At 43.6% G+C, this 18,734-nt stretch overlaps 1 protein-coding gene across 1 annotated transcript in view; it reads right to left on the bottom strand.

Moving 5' to 3' along the window:
• The window catches only part of LOC144691868 (cytochrome P450 2J1-like), a 148,984-nt gene that overhangs the window by 69,057 nt on the left and 61,193 nt on the right, over positions 1–18,734 (bottom strand). The window contains exons 4-5 of the mRNA XM_078560444.1: positions 15,141–15,301; positions 8,272–8,448 (exon numbers count right to left, since the gene is read on the bottom strand). Coding sequence (XP_078416570.1) covers positions 8,272–8,448; positions 15,141–15,301 — 338 coding nt within the window. The remainder of the gene's footprint in view (positions 1–8,271; positions 8,449–15,140; positions 15,302–18,734) is intronic.

The following is an 18,734-nucleotide window of genomic DNA, read 5'->3' as shown; positions in this document are numbered from 1 at the left end:
GAAATTAGAGTATGTGAGGAAGCTAGCTGGAATTGTAAATATGGATAGCAAGCAGTTGTACAGATATTTAAAAAGAAAAGAGTAGGGAAAGCGAGTGTTAGTCCTCGAGAGAGTGACAGTGGGAGGTTCATGGTAGGTAATAAGGAAATGGCAGAAGAAATGAACAAATATTTTGCTTCCATGTTCATTATAGAGGATACAAAAAACATTCCAGTGATAGCTGTAAATCAGGCGATGGAAGGGAGAGAGGAACTTGGTGAATTTGAAATCACTGGGGAAACCTATTACTGAGTAATAGGATGGAGTTGCAGGCTAGCAAGTCTCCGGATCCTGATGGACTACATCCAAGGGTCTTCAAAGAGGTGACTAATGAAGCAGTCAATGTGCTGGTGTTAATTTTACAAAATTCCCTGGATTCTGAAAAGGTTCCATCAGACTGGAAAGTAATAAATATAACCCCTTTATTCAAGAAGCGAAGGAGGCAGAAAACAGGAAACTATAGGCCAGTTAGCTTGACATCTGTCATGGGGACATTGTTAGAATCAATCATTAAGGAGGTTATAGCTGGGCAGTTAGAAGAGCTCAAGGCAATCGAGAAGAGTAGGCTTTGTGAAAGGAAAATTATGTTCAACCAATTCATTGGAGTTTTTTGAAGGAGTAACATGTGCTGAGGATAAAGGGGACCCTGTAGATGCACTGTACCAGGATTTCCATAAGGCTTTTGATAAGGTGCCACGTCAAAGGTTATTACAGGAAATAAAAGCACATGGTGTAACTGGTAACATATTAGCATGGATAGAAGATTGGCTGGCTGCAGAAACCAGAGAGTATACATAAACAGGTCTTTTACGGATTGGCAGGGTGTGACAAGTCAAGTCTAACAGGACTCTGTCCTGGGGCCTCAACGTTTTACAATTTACATCAATGACTTAGATGAGGGCAGTGAAGACATGGTAGCTAAATTTACAGATGACACAAAGATAGGTAGGAAAGTATGTTGTGAAGAGGACATGAGGAGGTTGCAAACGGATATAGATAGATTGAGTGAGTGGGCAAAGATCTGGCAAATGGAGTTTAATGTGGGAAAATGTGAAATTGTTCACTTTGGCAGGAAGAACAAAAAAGCAGAGTATTACTTAAGTGGAGAACGACTGCATCATTCTGAGGTGCAGAGGGATCTAGGTGTTCTAGCACACGAGTCACAAAAAGTTAGTATGCAGGTATAGCAAGTAATTAAGAAGGCTAATGGAATGCTATCCTTTATTACAAGAGGTATTGAACGTAAAAGTAAGGATGTTATGCTTCAGTTATACAGGGCATTGGTGAGACCGCATCTCGAATACTGTGTGCAGTTTTGGTCTCCTTATTTAAGGAGGGATGTAAATGTTTTGGAGGTGGTTCAGAGAAGGTTTACTAGATTGACACCTGGAATGAATGGGTTGTCTTATGAGGAAAGGTTGGACAGACTGGGCTTGTTTCCACTGGAGTTTAGAAGAGTGAGGGGTGATTTGATTGAAGTTTACAAGATCCTGAACGGCCTTGACAAGGTGGATGTTGAAAGGATGTTTCCTGTTGTGGGTGAGTCCAGACTAGGGGGCACTGTTTTAAAATTAGGGGCCTCCCTTTTGGGACAGAGATGAGGGAGAATTTTTTTCTCTTAGAGTATTGTGCGACTTTGGAACTCTCTGCCTCAGAAGGTGGTGGGGGCAGGGTCATCGAATATTTTTAAGGAAGAGGTAGAGAGATTCTTGTTAAGCAAGGGAATCAAAGGTTATCGGCAGTAGATGGAATGTGGAATTCAAAATGCAAACAGATCAGCCATAATGCTGTGGAACTGGAGTCACATGTAGGCCAGACCAGGTCCGGGCAGCAGATTTCCTTCCCTAAAGGGTATTAGCAAATCAGATGGGTTTTTACGACAATAGTTTCATAGTCATCATTAGACTTTTAATTCCAGATTTTTATGGAATTCAAATTCCACCATCTGCTATGGCAGGATTTGAAACCAGGTCCTCCAAGTATTACCATGGGTCTTTGGATTACTAGTCCAGCAACAATATCCCTATGCCATCACCTCTTCTTGGTGCCAATCAAGCGGGCTGTTTTGTCCTGGATGGTGTTGAGCTTCTTGAGTGTTGTGGGAGCTGCACTCATCCAGGCAAGTGGGGAGTATTCCTTCACACTCCTGACTTGTGCCTTGTAGATGGTGGACAGGCTTTGGGGAGTCAGGAGGTGAGTTACTCATCATAGGATTCCTAGCCTCTGACTTGCTCTAGTAGCCATAGCGTTTATATGGCTAGTCCAGTTCAGTTTCTGGTCAATGGTAAGCCCCAGGATGTTGATAGTAGGGGACTCAGTGACGGTAATGCCATTGAATGTCAACAATAGTTAGATTCTCTCTGTCAGAGCTCTGAAGAAGAATCTTTCGGACTTGCAACATTAGCTCTCTTTCTCTCTCCATGGATGGTGTCAGACCTGCTGAGTTTTCCCAGCTTTTTCTGTTTTTATCTTCAAGTATTCTATCTAACTTGATACTACTCTCTGATATACCCTCATTATCAGCTGATACCTCACCACTTCCCACTGCCAGATTTTCTCCTCCCCACGGTGAATTTCCCCCCAGGTGTTCATCCACCTGCCAATCTCGTTTCAACCCTCCCCAACAGCACTAGGAAACCTCCCCACGAGGACACTATTCCCAGTCCTGTTAAGATGTAACCCATCCTTCTTGTATAAGTCCCACCTGCCCCAGAACCAATCTCAACGCCTCAGAAATCTAGAGATCTCCCCCCTACTCCATTTCTCCAGCTGCGTGTTGAACTGCTCAATCTTCCTGTTCTAATGTTCACTAGCATGTGGCACTGGGAGATTACTGCTCTTGAGGTCCTGCTTTTTAATTCCCTTCCTAACTCCCTAAAATGTGCTTTCAGGACCTCATCTCCTTTCCTACCTTTGTCATTGGTCTCAATGTGGACCACGACCTCTGGCTGTTCACCCTCCCCCAGAAGTATGTCCTGCAGCTGCTCTGTGACATTCTTTATTCTGGCACCAGGGAGGCAACATACCATCCTGGAGTCGCATCTACAGCCGCAGACATGCTTGTCTGCTGCCTGAACTATGGAATCGCCCAATACTATAGCACTTCCACTCTTCCTCCTCCCCTCCTGTGCAGCTGAGCCACCTGCGGTGTCATGGACTTGGCTCTTGCTACAGTCCTCCTAGGAACCATCTCGCTCACCAGTATCCAATGGAAAAGCGGTTAGAGAGCGAGATAGCCTCAGGGGATTCCTGCACCACCTGCCTGTTTCTCTTCGATACCCTGGCAGTCACACATTCCCTCTCTGCCTGTGTACTTCTTAGCTATGGTGTGACCACCTCTCTAAATGTGCTATCCATGTAATCCTCAGTCTTGTACATGCACCACAGTGACTGCAGCCACCACTCAAGCTCCACAACTCAGAGCTCAAGTTTCTGCAGGTATAGTCAATGAGGGCACTTTGTGCCTGCACGACTTCCCACATCTCGCAAGATGCACATTCCACATGGCCAAGCTGCAATGTCATACATATACTTTATATAAAATGTTTACTACAGTACTTACTAATTTATTTTAATTATTATCTTAATTTAGAATAATTCCTATGTATACTACAATTTACTGTATTTATCTCAGTTCACCCCTTCTCGTGCTCCTTTACCACTCCAATTTCGCTATCAGTCTTGCCCCTTCTTGCGCTTTTTTTGCTCCCAACTCCACTCTCAGTCTCGTCCCTTCTCGCGTTTTTTTTACTCCTGACTCCACCCTGAATCTCGCTCCTTCTCGCGCTCTTTTAATTCCTGGCTCTGCTCTCAGTCTCGCCACTTCTCGTGCTCTTTTAACACTCCAGCTCTGCCCTCAGTCTCGCCCCTTCTTGCACTCTTTCAGCTCCCGGCTCCGCTCTCAGTCTCGCCCCTTCTCGCGCTCTTTTATCTCTCCGACTTCACTCTCAGTCTCACCCCTTCTTGTGCTTTTTTAACACTCCAGCTCTGCCCTCAGTCTCGCCCCTTCTGGGATGGGAAAGATAGAAAGAGGAAACAAACAACTCCTTCTCCCTCTTCACCAAACTCTCCTCTCACCAAACTCCAAGTCTTCACTCAGTCAGTCAGCTGCAGCCTGTTTGCCCTTGCAGGTGCAATCATAAATGTGAATGTTCGAACTCCTGACTGGCAGGGAATTTAATTTGGAGGGGAGCTTAATTCTGGCAAGCTGGCCTTTTAATAAGCATTCATGACATGGTAGTGCATGAACAAAGCTTTCCCGACATTGTTTGCCAGGAAGCTTGACCCTCCTTTAAAGCCCTCAGAACTTAATTGCAAAGGTTCACCCTGCCTTCGGGAAACCGGTTTTGGGACTTGAACCAAATGAAGTTCCCCTGTCTGCCAAGCCCCCCACTGCATGTGGGCCTGAAAGATTCCTGCCCACGATTGCCTCTGCCTCAAGCACACACTCAGACAGTTCATTCCAGATCCTAATTACTCTCTGCGCAAAAAGGTTTTTCCTCACGTTGCCATGGATTCTTTTCCCAATCACATTAATTCTGTGTCCTTTGGTTCTTGACCTTTCCACCAATGGGAACAGTGTTTTTCTCTGTCCAGACACCTCAAGATTTTGAAAATTTCCATCTGACCTCCTCTCAGCCTCCTCTTCTCCAAGGAGAACAGCCCTCGACTCTTCAATCTATCCATGCAGCTGAAGCTCCTCATCTCTGGAACCATCCTTGTAAATTGCTTCTGCACCCTTACTAATGCATTTACATCCTTCCTAAAGTGCGGTGCTCAGAATTGGACATAATGCTCCAGTTGAGGCTGAACCAGTTTTTTATATGGGTTCAACATAACTTTCTTGATTTGTACTATATGCCCCTATTTATAACACTTAGGATCCTGCCTGTCTTTTTAACTACTTTCTCAACTGATCCTGCCACCTTCAATGACTTGTGCACATAAACCCCCAGATCTCCCTGCTCATGCACCCCTTTAGAATTGTATCCTTTATTTTATATTGCCCCCTCCTCTTTCTTCCTACCAAAATGTGTCATCTCACACTTCTCCACATGTCCATCCATTCCACAAACCTGCCTATGTCCCCTTGGAAGTCCATCACTATCCTTTACAGGTAACTCCAAGGTTTAAATTATGGGGAGAGATTATACAAATTAGGATTGTGTTTCCTGGAATATAAAAGATTAAGGAGTGATTTTGGAATCTAGGATGTCAGACACAGGTGGTCGGCGGGCCTGGGAGCAGTCAGGAAGCAGGCCCGGGACCACGATTTCATGCTGGTTGGCCAGTTAGTGGTCAGCCAGCATGAAACGCATGCTGAAAAGCTCAGGCATGAAGAGGGCAGACGAAGACGTCACCGCGGGTGTTGATGAATGCTTCCAGTGAGTTCCCTGTCTCAGCTGTCTCAGGGAGCTGCAGACCAGGAAATCTGAAGCAAAAACAAAAAATGCTGGAAAAACTCAGCAGGTCTGACAGCATCTGTGGAGAGAAAGAGAGAATTAACGTTTTGAGTCCGTATGACTCTTCTTCAGAGCCAGTACATCTTTCCTTAGATAAGGGGACCAAAACTGTTCACAGTATTCTAAGTATGATGTAATTAGTGCCTTGTATAGTTTTAGCAAGACTTCCCTATTTTTATACTCCATTCACTTTGAAATAAAGGCCAACATTCCATTTGCCTTTCTTATTACCTGCTGAACTTGTATGTTAGCTTTTTGGGATTCATGCACAAGGACTTCCAAATCCCTCTGTGCTGCAGCTTTCTGCAGTCTTTCTCCATTTAAATAATACTCATCTCCTTTATTCTTCCTGCCATAACCTCTCATTTTCCCACATTATATTCCATCTGCCAAGTTTTTACCCCCTCACTTAACCTGTCTATAACTCTCTATAGGCTCTTTGTGTCATCCTCACCACTTGTCTTCCCACATATTTTTGTGTCATCTGCAAACTTGGCAATAGTACATTCACTTCCCTCATCCAAGTCATTAATATATATTGTAAATAATTGTGGCTCCAGCACTGATGGCTATGGCACTCCACTAGTTACAGGTTGCCATCCTGAAAATGGCTCCCCTTATCCCAACTCTCCATTTTCTATGAGTTAGCCAACCCTCTATCGATGCTAATATACTACCCCCAATACCATGGGTTTTTTTATCTTGTTAAGTGGGCTTATGTGCGGTACTTTATCGAACACCTTTTGGAAATCCAAATATATTACATCTACTATTTCCCCTTTATCTATCCTGCTTGTTACCTCCTCAAAGAATTCTAATAAATTTGTCAGGCAGGATTTCCCTTCATGAAGCCATGCTGACTCTGCTTGATAGTTTAATGCATTTCTAAATGCTCTGTTATTACACCCCTTATAATAGGCTCTAACATTTTCCCAATAATAGATGTTAAGCTAACTGGCCTATAGTTACCTTCTTTTCGTCTCCCTCCCTTTTTGAATAAGGGTGTAACATTGGCAGTTTTCCAATCCTCTGGGACTTCTCCAGAATCTAAGGATTCTTGGAAGATTACTACCAGTACTACTATCTCTGTAGCTACTTCCTTTAATATCCTAGGGTGCAACCCATCAGGTCCAGTGGAATTATTGGCTTTTCACCCCATTCATTTCCCTAGTACTTTTTCCCTAGTGATAGTTATTGTATTTATTTCCCCCCACCCCTCCCTTTTTCCCCTCTAGTATTTTTGGAATACTATTAGTGTCTTCTTCCATGAAGACTGATGTAAGTATTTATTCAACTCCTCTGCCATTTCCTGGTTCCCCATTATTATTTCCCCAGCCTCATTCTGTAAGAGGCCTATGTTCACTTTGGCCTCTCTCTTCCTTTTTAAAGTCATTCAATAACAGCGCGGCTGATCTGATTGTAAGCTCAACTTCCCACCTACGTCTGGTAACCTTTCAACCCCTTGTTTATCAAGAATCTATCTAGCTCAAAATTAAAAATATTTAAAGACTCTTATGTTTGGTTTATCCTTGGGTTTCTTCCTACACCCTTACGCTGCACCATCACGGTGCAGAGACTCATCCACATTTCCAACTGCCAATTTCTCATCTACAGTTATTACTATTCATTGGTAGCAAAGTGATCGATAACAAAGATGAAGGGAATTAAGCAGATAGATTTTCAAAGCCATTTTCAGAAAACATCAACTGTATAGTATAAGAGGAAATCTTGCAGTGTGAATAAAAGCAAACATTGCTGGATTGGAAACAGCGTTATTGTAAACAAGTGTTGGTTTGACTGGAAATGGTCAAAAGCACACCTGGCTCAGTGATTGCTCCACTTCTGTTCCGAATTTGTATTGATGTTTCGACCTTGGATACAATCTCAAAACATTTTGGTAGACAAAATGAGAATTTCATCAGTGAGTGTGGAAAGGGTTGAGTCAGTTCGAAACGACACATCAATGGGATGGTCACAGCTGACGTGATTAAATGTGGGTTATGCAAGAAGTATGTAGGAACATAGGGGCAGAGGGAGGCCATTTAGCCCGTCGAGCATGTTCCATCATTCAATGAGATCATGGCTGATCTGTGACTTAACTCCATATCCCTTTGCCCCATATCCCTTACTAACTTTAGTTAATGTAGGAATAATGAGGAATGGGAGAAACAAGTTATGAGAATTGTTCTGGGAATGTGTAACTTCAGATATGTGGAAAGATTGGAAAAGCTGGGGCTCTTTTCCTTGTAGAAGAGAAGGTTGAGACAAGATTTGATGGAGTTGTTCAAAATCATGAGGAATCTATTTACAGTAGATATGGAGAAACTATTCTTGTTGGTGGATGGTTCAAAAACTAGAAGGCACTAATTTAAGGTGATTGTCAAAAGAACCAACAACAACATGAGGAAAAACTTTTTTTACACAGAGAGTGGCTAGTGTCTGGAATGCATGCCTGAGAGTGTAATGGAGGCAGGTTCAATTGTGGCTTTCAAAATGGATTGGGATAAATACTTGAAGGAGAAGAAAATTACAGGGATATGGTGAAAGAGATGATGAACCCTGCTCCTACCTGGAACCTCCTCTCTTTAGTGTTCTGCCTCAACCTCTGAACCTCTCTCTCCACATTGATAAAACTTTCTCAGTCCCATGTCTCTGCTTTCCAATCTCTGCTCTCTTGCCTCTGTGTTCCAGTAACACCACAACTGTGTATGTCTCTTTGCTTGACAGTGATAGACATTCCATTTGCTGTTCTTCACCTCACCTTCCTCACCTTCTCCATCTTATTTAAGTAACAATCAGTGAAATCTCGTGGAGTCTCGGGGTTTCTGCTCAGTTGATGGTGTTGTACTTGCTCCAAGAGGATGGACACCAGTCGATCCCATTCTGCAAACAGCCTCTGATGTGCTCCTGGCATGAACTGCATCACTGTCGGCAATATGTTATACAGCTGAAATTATATAAAATTCAAATTACACAGTACTTTATAGCACAGAAACAGCCCATATGGTACATGCTGGTGTTTATCCTGCATGTGAGCCTCTTCCAATCCTTCATCTCACCCCTGTCACCATAATGCTTCTATTCCTATCTCATTTATCTGTTAATCCAGTATCCCCTTGAATGCATCTATACTCTATTATTCACCTCAACTATTCCCTGCGGTAGCGAGTTCCACACTCTCATCACTCTTTGGGTGAAGTGGTTTCTTCTGAATTCCCTATTGGATTATCAGAATCTACAATATTTTACACCAACTTGCATTTATAAGACATTTTTAACATAATAAAATACCCAAGGCATTTCACAGGGTTATTATAAAGCAAACTATGATACTGAGTTGCATAAGGAGATATTAGGGCAGGTAACTAAAAACTTGGTCAAAGGGTAATGCTGTTGTTGTGGTGTACGTGGACTTTGGAAAGGCATTTGACACAGTGCCACACAACAGACTTGTGAGAAAAGTTGTTGCTCATGGAATAAAGGGGACAGTAGTAATGTGGATAGAAAATTGGTTGAAAAATAGGAAACAGAGAGTAATGGTCAATGGATATTTTTCAGGCTGGAGGAAGGTTTGCATTGGAGTTCCCCAGGGGTCAGTATTGAGACCCTTTCTGTTCCTGATATATATTAATGATCTAGATCTTTGTGTGCAGGGGACAATTTCAAAGTTTGTGGATGATGCGAAACTTGGGAGTGTTGTGAACTGCGACGAGGATGGTGTGGAACTTCAAGAGGATGTAGACAAGTTGGTGCTTTGGGCAGATAGGTGGCAGATGAAGTTCAACATGGAGAAGTGTGGGGTGATGCATTTTGGTGGAAGAACATGGACAGACAATATAAAATAAAGGGTGAAATTTTGAAGGTGGTGCAGGAGCAGAAAGACCTGGGTGTATATGTGCATCAATCATTGAAGGTAGCAGGACAGGTGCAGAGAGCAGTTAATAAAGCATATAGTATCCTGGGCTTTATTAATAGGGGCATAGAGTACAAGAGCAGGGAGGTCATGCTGAATTTATATAAGACCCTCGTTAGACCTGAGCTGAAATATTGTGTACATTTCTCGGCACCATATTATAGGAAGGATGTGAACACATTGGAGAGAGTGCAGAAGAGGTTTACAAGGCTGGTTCCAGGGATGAGAAATTTCAGCCAAGAGGATAGATTGGGGAGGTTGGGACTGTTCTCCTTGGAGAGAAGGCGGCTGAGAGGAGATTTGATAGCGAAGTTTTCAAAATCATGAGGGGGCTGGACAGAGTAGATAGGGAGAAGCTGTTCCCGCTCGTAAAAGGATCAAGAATGAAAGGGCACAGATTTAAAGTGATTTCCAAAAAAACGGATCGGGTCTGTGCCCGCCCACATCTGCTCCTGCTCCGTCTGCCCAACAAACAGAAAATTTTGGCCCCTGTTTTCTTGAATAGAGGTGTTACATTTGTGGTTTTCCAATCCACTGGAACCTTTCCAGAATCTAGAATTCTGGAAGATTACAATCAACTCATCCATTGAAAGCCAGGGTCATCGTGTGGTCACCAGCACATTTGGAACTTATCTCCTCTGCCAGCACCTCGCACAGAGACATCTCTGTCTCCTGGGAGAGGTGCAGCTGTTGGGGACACTGTCACTCCAACTGCCTGAAGAGTGAGTTCTTCTTCTTGGTTAACTTTGCTGACAGTGGTTTCTGCAGCCTTCTGTCCCTTCAACATAACTAGGTGCCTTGTGTTCTGTCTGCACGGTAGTACTGTGTTTGGCTGCTGTAGAGTGTTTCAGTTGGGGTTTGGTGACTGAGGGAGTTTGATGAGGAGGGAGGAGGTGCTCCTTTCCTTTTCTACTTTTCCTCAGAAAGAAGAGCAGAGCCTTGGTGAGTAGGAACTTGTGAGTAAAATAGAAAAGTGTATTATTTTTAAACAAGTTACTCTACTTGGATTTAACTGAAGTGCCAGGAGTAAGGGAAATTTAGGGCCAATATAATCAAGTAATATAAATAACCCAAAGTAGATTAAAGTTAATGTAAGGGAAGCAGAGTTAAGACATGGCAGGGCAGCTCAGTCAAGTGGAATGCGTGTCCTGTAATATGTGTGAAGTCATGGACACTATCAGTGTCCTAGACGACCACATGTGCAGGAAGTCCTGTCAGCTGCAGAAACTTGAGCTGCGGGTTTCAGAGCTCGAGTGGCGGCTGGAGTCACTGTGGCACATCCGCGAGGCTGAGAGCTACGTGGATAGAAGGTTCAGAGAGGTGGTCACACCACATCTTAAGGGCCTGGAGACAGAGAGGGAATGGGTGACCACCAGGCAGTCCAAGAGAAGTAGACAGGTAGTGCAGGGGTCCCCTGGGGTCCTCCTCACAAATTGGTTTTCTATTTTGGAAGCTGGTGAGGGTGCTGGTCCCTCAGAGGAGCGCAGTCAGAGCCAAGTTTGTGGCACCACGAGTGGCTTGGCTGTACAGGAGGGGAGGAAGAAGAAAGGAAGAACTATAATGATAGGGGATTCACTAGTTAGGAGAACAGACAGGTGTTTCTGCAGCCGTAGACATGATAGTGTGCTGCCTCCTTGGTGCCAGGGTCAAGGATGTCACATAGCGACTGCAGGACATTCTTCTGGGGGAGGGTGATCAGCCAGAGGTCATGGTCCATATCGATACCAAAGACTTAGGTAGGAAGGGGGATGTGATCCTGCAATCAGAATTTAGGGAGCTAGGTAGAAAATTAGCAAGCAGGACCCCTAAGGCAGTGATCTCCAGATTACTCCCAGTGCCACATGCCAGTGAGGACAGAAGTAGGAAGATAAGACAGGTGAATGCGTAGCTGGAAAGATGGTGCAGGAGGGGGGCCTTTAGATTCCTGGGACTGGCTCTGGGGGAGATGGCACCTGTAAAAACTGGACAGTTTGCATCTGAACAGAGCTGGGACTGAGTTCTTTACGGGGTGTTTTGCTAGTGCTGTTGGGGAGGGTTTAAACTAACTCAGCAGGGGTGTAGGAACCAGGAGAGAGTATTAGAAAGAAATACCAGGGTGCATGGAATGCTGGGAGAGCCAGGTAGCACTAAAATAGAGAATAGGAAGTTAATAAATGGAGTCGGAGTAAGGGAGCAAGTAATGAAATCTAAATCAGGGTTACACTGCATGTATGTGAATGCACGGATTATAGTTAATAAAACTGGAAAGTTACAGGCACCGATTGCCTTGTGGGATTATGATGTTCTGGTGATAACGGAGACCTGGCTTAAGGAAGGGCAGATCTAGGTGTTAAATATTCCTGGTTACAAGGTGTTCAGAAAAGGTAGGAAAGGGAAGAAAGGAGAATGCTTGGGGTTTTTGGTTAAGGAGTGTGTTGCAAGAGGATGTGTCAGAGGATTCAAGGACAGAATCGATTTGGCTAGAGTTAAGGAATAAGATGGGCGGAATTACATTGCTCAGTGTAATATATAGACCACCAGCTAGTGGGAAGGATACAGAAGAACAAATCTGCAAAGAAATTACAGAGAGGTGTAAACATCATAGTTATAATGTGGGACTCTAATTACCCATATATAGACTGGGATAATGGTAGTGTAAGGGACAGTGAGGGACAAGCATTCCTAGATTGTGTTCAGGAGAATTTCGTACAGAAGTATATGTCCAGTCCAACAAGAAAGGAGACACTGGTTCTTGGGAATGAAATGGGCCAAGTGGATCAAGTGACAGTGGGGGAATATTTATGGGACAGTGATCATTGCATCATAAGGTTTAGAATGACAGTGGAAAATGACATTGGTCAATCCAGAGTAAGAATAATCAACTGGCGGAGAGCGGACTTCAATGGGGCAAGAACGGAGCTGGGCCAGATAGACTGGAACCAAAGGTTGGCGGGAAAAACAGTAGCTGAACAATGGGCTACCTTCAAAGAGGAGATGGTTTGGACAAGTCAAGGTATGTTCCCTCATAAGGGAAGGGTAGGACAAACAATTCAGAGTTCCCTGGATGACAAAGGAGATGGAAATTAAGTTAAACAAGAAGAAGTGTGCTTACGGCAGGTGTCAGGCAAATACAATTGAGAACCAAGCTGAATACAGAAGGTTCAGAGAGGATGTGAAAAAGCAAATACAAGAAGCAAAGAGGGACTGTGAAAAAAGACTGGCAGCTAACATAAAAGGAAATCCTAAAGTATTCTATCAGCACATCAATAGTAAAAGGGTGGTAAAAGGAGGAGTCGAGCTGATTAGGGATCAAAAAGGAGATTTACACATAGAGGCAAGAGGCATGGCTGAGGTGTTAAATGCATCTGTCTTTACCTAGTGGATGCTGCCCAGGCCATGGTGACAGAGGAGGAAATTCAGTCCCTAGAAGGGCTTAAAATTGATGATGAAGAGGTATTGGATAAGCTGTCGGTACTTAAAGTTGATAAGGCAGCGGGACTAGATGAGATGTATCCAAGAATATTGAAGGAAGTGAGTGGAAATTGCAGAGGCACTGGCAATAATCTTTCAATGTTCCCTGGATTCAGGGGAGGTGCTGGAGGACTCGATAATTAAAAACATTACGCCCTTGTTCAAACTTACTATTGTTCAAACTTAACTTACTATTCTCTATTTTAATGCTACCTGCCTTTCCCTGACTCTTCTGAATCAATCCACATTTTTCCATGTGACTATTAATTCTATCCTGATTCGGAAGAGTCAGTATGGATTTGTTAAAGGAAAATCATGTCTAACTAACTTGCTGGAGTTTTATGAAGAGGCAACAGAGATGGTTGATGAGGACAAGGCCATTGATGTGGTATATATGGACTTCCAAATGGCGTTCTATACAGTGCCACACAACAGACTTCTGAGGGAAGCTATAGATCATGGAATAAAAGGGACAGTAGCAACTTGGATACAAAATTGGCTGAGGGATAGGAAACAGAGAGTAATGGGTAATGGGTATTTTTCAGGCTGGGAGAAGGTTTGTAATGGAGTTCTCCAAGGGTTGGTATTGGGACCCTTGCTCTTCCTGATGTATATAAATGATCTAGATCTTGCTGTGCAAGCGACAATTTCAAAGTTTCGGATAAGCTTGGGAGAATTGTAAATTGTGAGGAGGACAGTGTAGAACTTCAAAAGGACATTGACACATTGGTGGAGTGGGCAGATAGGTGGCAGATGAAGTTCAATGTGGAGAAGTGTGGGGTGATGCACTTTGGTACAAAGAACATAGAGAGACAGTATAAAATAAAGGACACTATTCTAAAGGGTCTACAGGAGCAGAGAGACCTGGGTGTATTTGTACATTAGTCATTAAATGTGGCAGGACAGGGATAGAAAGTTGTTTCTAAAGCATACAGTATTCTAGGCTTCATTAATAGAGGCATGGAGTACAAGACCAGGGAGGTTATGATGAACTTATATAAGATGCTGGTAAGACCTCAGCTGGAGTATTGTGTGTAGTTCTGGGAGCCACACCATAGGAAGGATGTGAACACATTGGAGAAATTGCAGAAGTGGTTTACAAGAATGGTTCCAGGGATGAAGAACTTCAATTATGCGGAAAGATTGGAGAAGTTAGGAATGTTTTCCTTGGAGAGAAGAAGGCTGAGAGGAGACTTGATAGGAGTTTTCAAAATCATGAAGGGTCTGGACAGAGTAGATAGGGAGAGACTGTTCCCACTCGTAAACGGATCGAGAATGAGAGGCACAGATTTAAAGTGATTTGCAAAAGAAGCCAATGCGAGGTGAGAAAAACCTTTTTCACACAACGAGTGATTTGGGTCTGGAATGCACTGCCTGGAAGTGTGGTGGAGGCAGGTTCAATCGAGGCATTCAAGAGGGCATTAGGTGAGTATTTAAATAGAAACAATGTGCAGGGGTACAGGGAAAAGGCAGGAGACTGGTACTAAGTTAAAATGCTCAGAGAGCCGGTGCAGACATGATGGGCCGAATGGCCTCCTTCTACAACGTAACGATTCTGTGATTCTGTGACTCTATGTGCAGGACACTGCTGTCCTTGTCCTGCTGCCCTCCTTCTACTGTTGTCCTCACTGGAAGAGCCTCCCCCGGAGTGCACAATGCCAGTTGGGAAAGCGACCATTTACTTTTCAGTCTGACTCTTCCCTTTTCAGGATCCTCTACACCCCCTGAACTGTCACTCCCTTCTAGATAATAAATCAAAAGCCCCTCACCTCGAGCAGTAGGCTCAGCTGCTGCCTTTACCTTCTCAAGCAGTTTGCTGCCTATGAAAACCTGTCACTCCCCACCGTTTGGCCCATGTGCTTCCTGAAACTATTGCACAGGCAATGTAAAATTTGAGTGCTTTGTTAATTTAATTCCTTTAATTAGCTCATAATTGCAGATTTCCAAAAAGCAGACGGGCTTCCAATTCCACACCTTGCTTTCTGTATTATTGCAGACTGGCATCATGACTATGGCTGCCTCATCTGACATCTTGATGCCCAATTTCATGGAGAGGTGGGAGGGACATTCCCGTAAAATTCAGCCCAATGTTTTAGGTTGATGATCTTTCATTAGAATTGAATATTTTCAGCATTTTGTGTTATTTTACTTCATATTTTCAGCATCCGCTACATTCTATTTTTGTAAATGTATCTTGATTGTCTGGGAACCAGCTTTAAGTGATTGGTCCTGTGAAGAGAATATTATTTGCATTGTGACTTTGAAGTTTTACTGACCTTTACGCTTACACAGGGTATAATTGCTGCTATGTTCATGGAATGCTGCATGAAAGCCCTGAAGTTTGGGTCACTGTAGTCGAGATGATGGCCAAACAACACTTGGTACATTGCACTGTAGACAGACTGGCTGATATCCAAATGGGGGTCAAAGGGCTCATCTGTGAAGTGTGATAATAAACACAATAAGCGTTGATTTGGAAGCAGGAGAAAGATCAATAATAGTAACAATTTCAGGTCCTCTGATGTGTGATCAGGAATGAAGTCTCACTAAACAGGAGAAGGCTGCTTTTATTAGGATTAGATGATCTCAAGGAGGATAGTGGTGCTGTAAATTACCTCAGTAATTCTGGGCTACAACAAGGGAAATGAACCAGCTCCAGGAGCTTGTGATATCTCCCATAGGGTATAGACATGTTATGTAAGGGTCTAGCCTGTCTGAATCACCTGATAACTCTGTCATATAGAATTGCAGAATCTCACAGCACAGAAGGGTAACTAGGGAAAGAGTAGGGCCCATTAAAGACCATAGTGGTAATTTGTATGTGGAGCCGGAAGACATAGGTAGGGTTCTAAATTAATACTTTGTGTATGTGTTCACAAGTGAGAGGGACGACGTGAGTATGGAAATCAGGCAGAAGGACTGTGATATAATTAAAGAAATTAGCAAAGAAAGGGAGGAGGTTCTAAGTGGTCTGGCAGGCTTAAAAGTAGATTAATCTCCAGGCCCGGATGATATGTATCCCAGGCTGTTGAGTGAGGCAAGGGAGGAGATAGCAGGGGCGCTGGCAATAATTTTGAATACCTCTCTGGCCACAGTAGAGATGCCAGAGGACTGGAGGACAGCCAATGTGGTACTGTTATTCAAGAAGGGAGGCAAGGATAAACCAGGGAACTACAGGCCAGTCAGTCTAACCTCAGTGGTGGGGAAACTATTGGAAGCAATTCTGAGGGACAGAATTAATCTACACTTGGAGAGGCAGGGATTAATCAAGGGCAGACAGCATGGTTTTGTAAAGGGGAGGTCATGTCTGACCAATTTGATTGAATTTTTCAAAGAGGTGTTAGGTGTGTAGGTGAGGGCAGTGCATTTGATGTAGTCTACTTAGACTTCAGCAAGGCTTTTGATAAGGTCCTGCATGGGGAGACTAATGACGAAGGTAAGAGACCTTGGCATCCAAGGCAATTTGGCAAATTGGATCCAGAATTGGCTGAGTGGCAGGAAGCAGATGGTAATGGTCAAGGGGTGTTTTTGTGACTGGATGCCTGTGTCCGTGGGGTTCCAAAGGGATCAGTGTTGGGTCCCTTGCTGTTTGTGGTATATTTAAACAATTTAGACTTGAATGTAGAAGGGTTGATCAGTAAGTTCATGGATGACACGAAAATTGGTGGGGTGGTAAATAGTGAGGAAGATAGCCTTAGATTATAGGAGGATATATACGGGCTGGTCAGATGAGCTGATCAGTGACAAATGGAATTTAATCTGGATAAGCGTAAGGTAGTGCACTCAGGCAGGACAAACAAGGCACAGGAATACACGATGAATGGTAGGACTTGGGAAGCACCAAGGATCAGAGGGACCTTGGTGTGCATGTCCACCAGTCCATTAAGGTAGTGGGACAGGTAGATAAGGTGGTTAAGAAGGCAGATGGGATACTTGCCTTTATTAGCTGAGGCACAGAATGTAAGAGCAGGGAGGTTGTGCTGGAACTGTATAAAACACTGGTTAGGCCACAGCTAGAGTATTGCATGCAGTTCTGGAATCCGCATTATAGGAAGGATGTGATTGCGCTAGAGAAAATGAAGAGAAGATTTACCAGGATGCTGCCTGGGCTGGAGAGTTTTAGTTATGAGGAGAGATTTGATAGACTGGGGTTATTTTCCCTGGAGCAGAGGAGATTGAGGGGGGACATGATTGAGGTGTATAAAATTATGAAGGGCATAGATAGGGTGGATAGGAAGGAACTTTTCCCCTTGGTGGAGGGATCAATAACCAGGGGGCAAAGATTTAAGGTAAGGGGCAGGAGGTTTAGAGGGAATGTGAGGAAGAATTTTTTCACCCAGAGGGTGGTGGGAATCTGGAACTCACTGCCTGAGGGGGTGGTAGAGGCAGAAACCCTCATAACATTGAAGAAGTATTTGGATATGCACTTGCGATGCCCATGGCATACAAGGCTATGGGCCTAGTGCTGGAAAATGGTATTAGAATAGTTAGGTACTTGTTTGACCGATGCAGACTCAATGGGCCGAAGGGCCTTTTTCTGTGCTGTAGACCTCTATGGCTCTATGACTCTATGAGAAGGAGACAAGTCTTTGAAAGAGCTGTAAAAATACAGGACTTTAAACAGGCAGTTATGTTTTAAACTGTTTTCTTTCAATTTAATTTAATCCCCCGGAATGGGGATGGTGAAATCATATTAAACTGCCTAGAGACAGCCCCATGTGATTTGGTTGTCATGGGGAAACAGGCCCAGGCCAAAACCTATAGAAAATCATGTGCCAGATTTCACACCTTGACACAAAGAGGGGCAGCTGGTCTTTCTGGACACACAATCTCGGAATCAGAGACCAGGAGAAAGAGACCAAAACAGCTGATGCAGTGTCAAGGAAAAGACTGTTTTGTGTTAGCCATTAAGTAGGATGCTGAGGAGAACTGATTTCTGTTTGAATGGGTGGGAATTGTATTGGAACAAAGGAACATAGGACCAGGAATAGGCCATCCAGCCCATCATGCCTGCTTCGCCATTCAATTTGATCATGGCTGATCATCTACCTCTACGCCACTTTCCTGCGCTATCCCTATATCCCTTGATGTCACTAATATCCAAAAATCTATCAATTTCTGTCTTGAACATGCTCAGTTATTTGAATTCTCCAACCCAGAGGGTTGTGGAAGCTCAAAGATTCACCATTCTCTGAACGAAGAAATTCCTTCTCATCTCAGTTTTAAAAGGCCTTCCCTTATTCTGAAACTGCGTCCCCTAGTTCTAGACTCAGCAGCCTATCTAAATGTACCATCATGCCATGTGAGAATTTAATAAGTTTCAGTGCGATCACCTCTCATTCTTTGAAACTCTAGAGAATGCAGGCCCAATTTCCTTAATCTCTCCTCATAGGACGATCATGCTATCCTAGGGGTTAATCTAGTGAACCTCTGTTGCACACCCTCTACTCCCCCTATGGCAAGTATATGCTTGCTTAGATGAGGAGACAAATACTCCAGATGCGGTCTCACCAAGGCTCTGTATAATTGCAACAAGATATCTTTACTCCTGTACTCAAATCCCCTTGTGATAAAGGCCAACAAACCATTTACATTCCTAATTGCTTGCTGCACCTGCATGTTAGTTTTTAGTGACTCATGAACAAAGACACCCAGGTCCCTTTGGACATCAACACTTCCCAGTCTCTCACCATTTAAGAAATACTCTGCCTTTCTGTTTTTTCTACCAAAGTGAATAAGTGTGAAGTTCACATTTACACATTCACATTATATTCCATCCGCCATGTTCTAGCCCATTCACTTAGCCTGTCCAAGTCCTCTTGAAGCCTTCTTGCATCCTCCTTACAACTTACAGTCCCAGCTAGTTTTAT

Source organism: Cetorhinus maximus, chromosome 16, assembly GCF_964194155.1.
Source record: "Cetorhinus maximus chromosome 16, sCetMax3.hap1.1, whole genome shotgun sequence".
NCBI classification, from domain to species: domain Eukaryota; kingdom Metazoa; phylum Chordata; class Chondrichthyes; order Lamniformes; family Cetorhinidae; genus Cetorhinus; species Cetorhinus maximus.
Note: the sequence above shows the minus strand (reverse complement) of the source record. Positions and strands in the feature narration are given on the sequence as shown.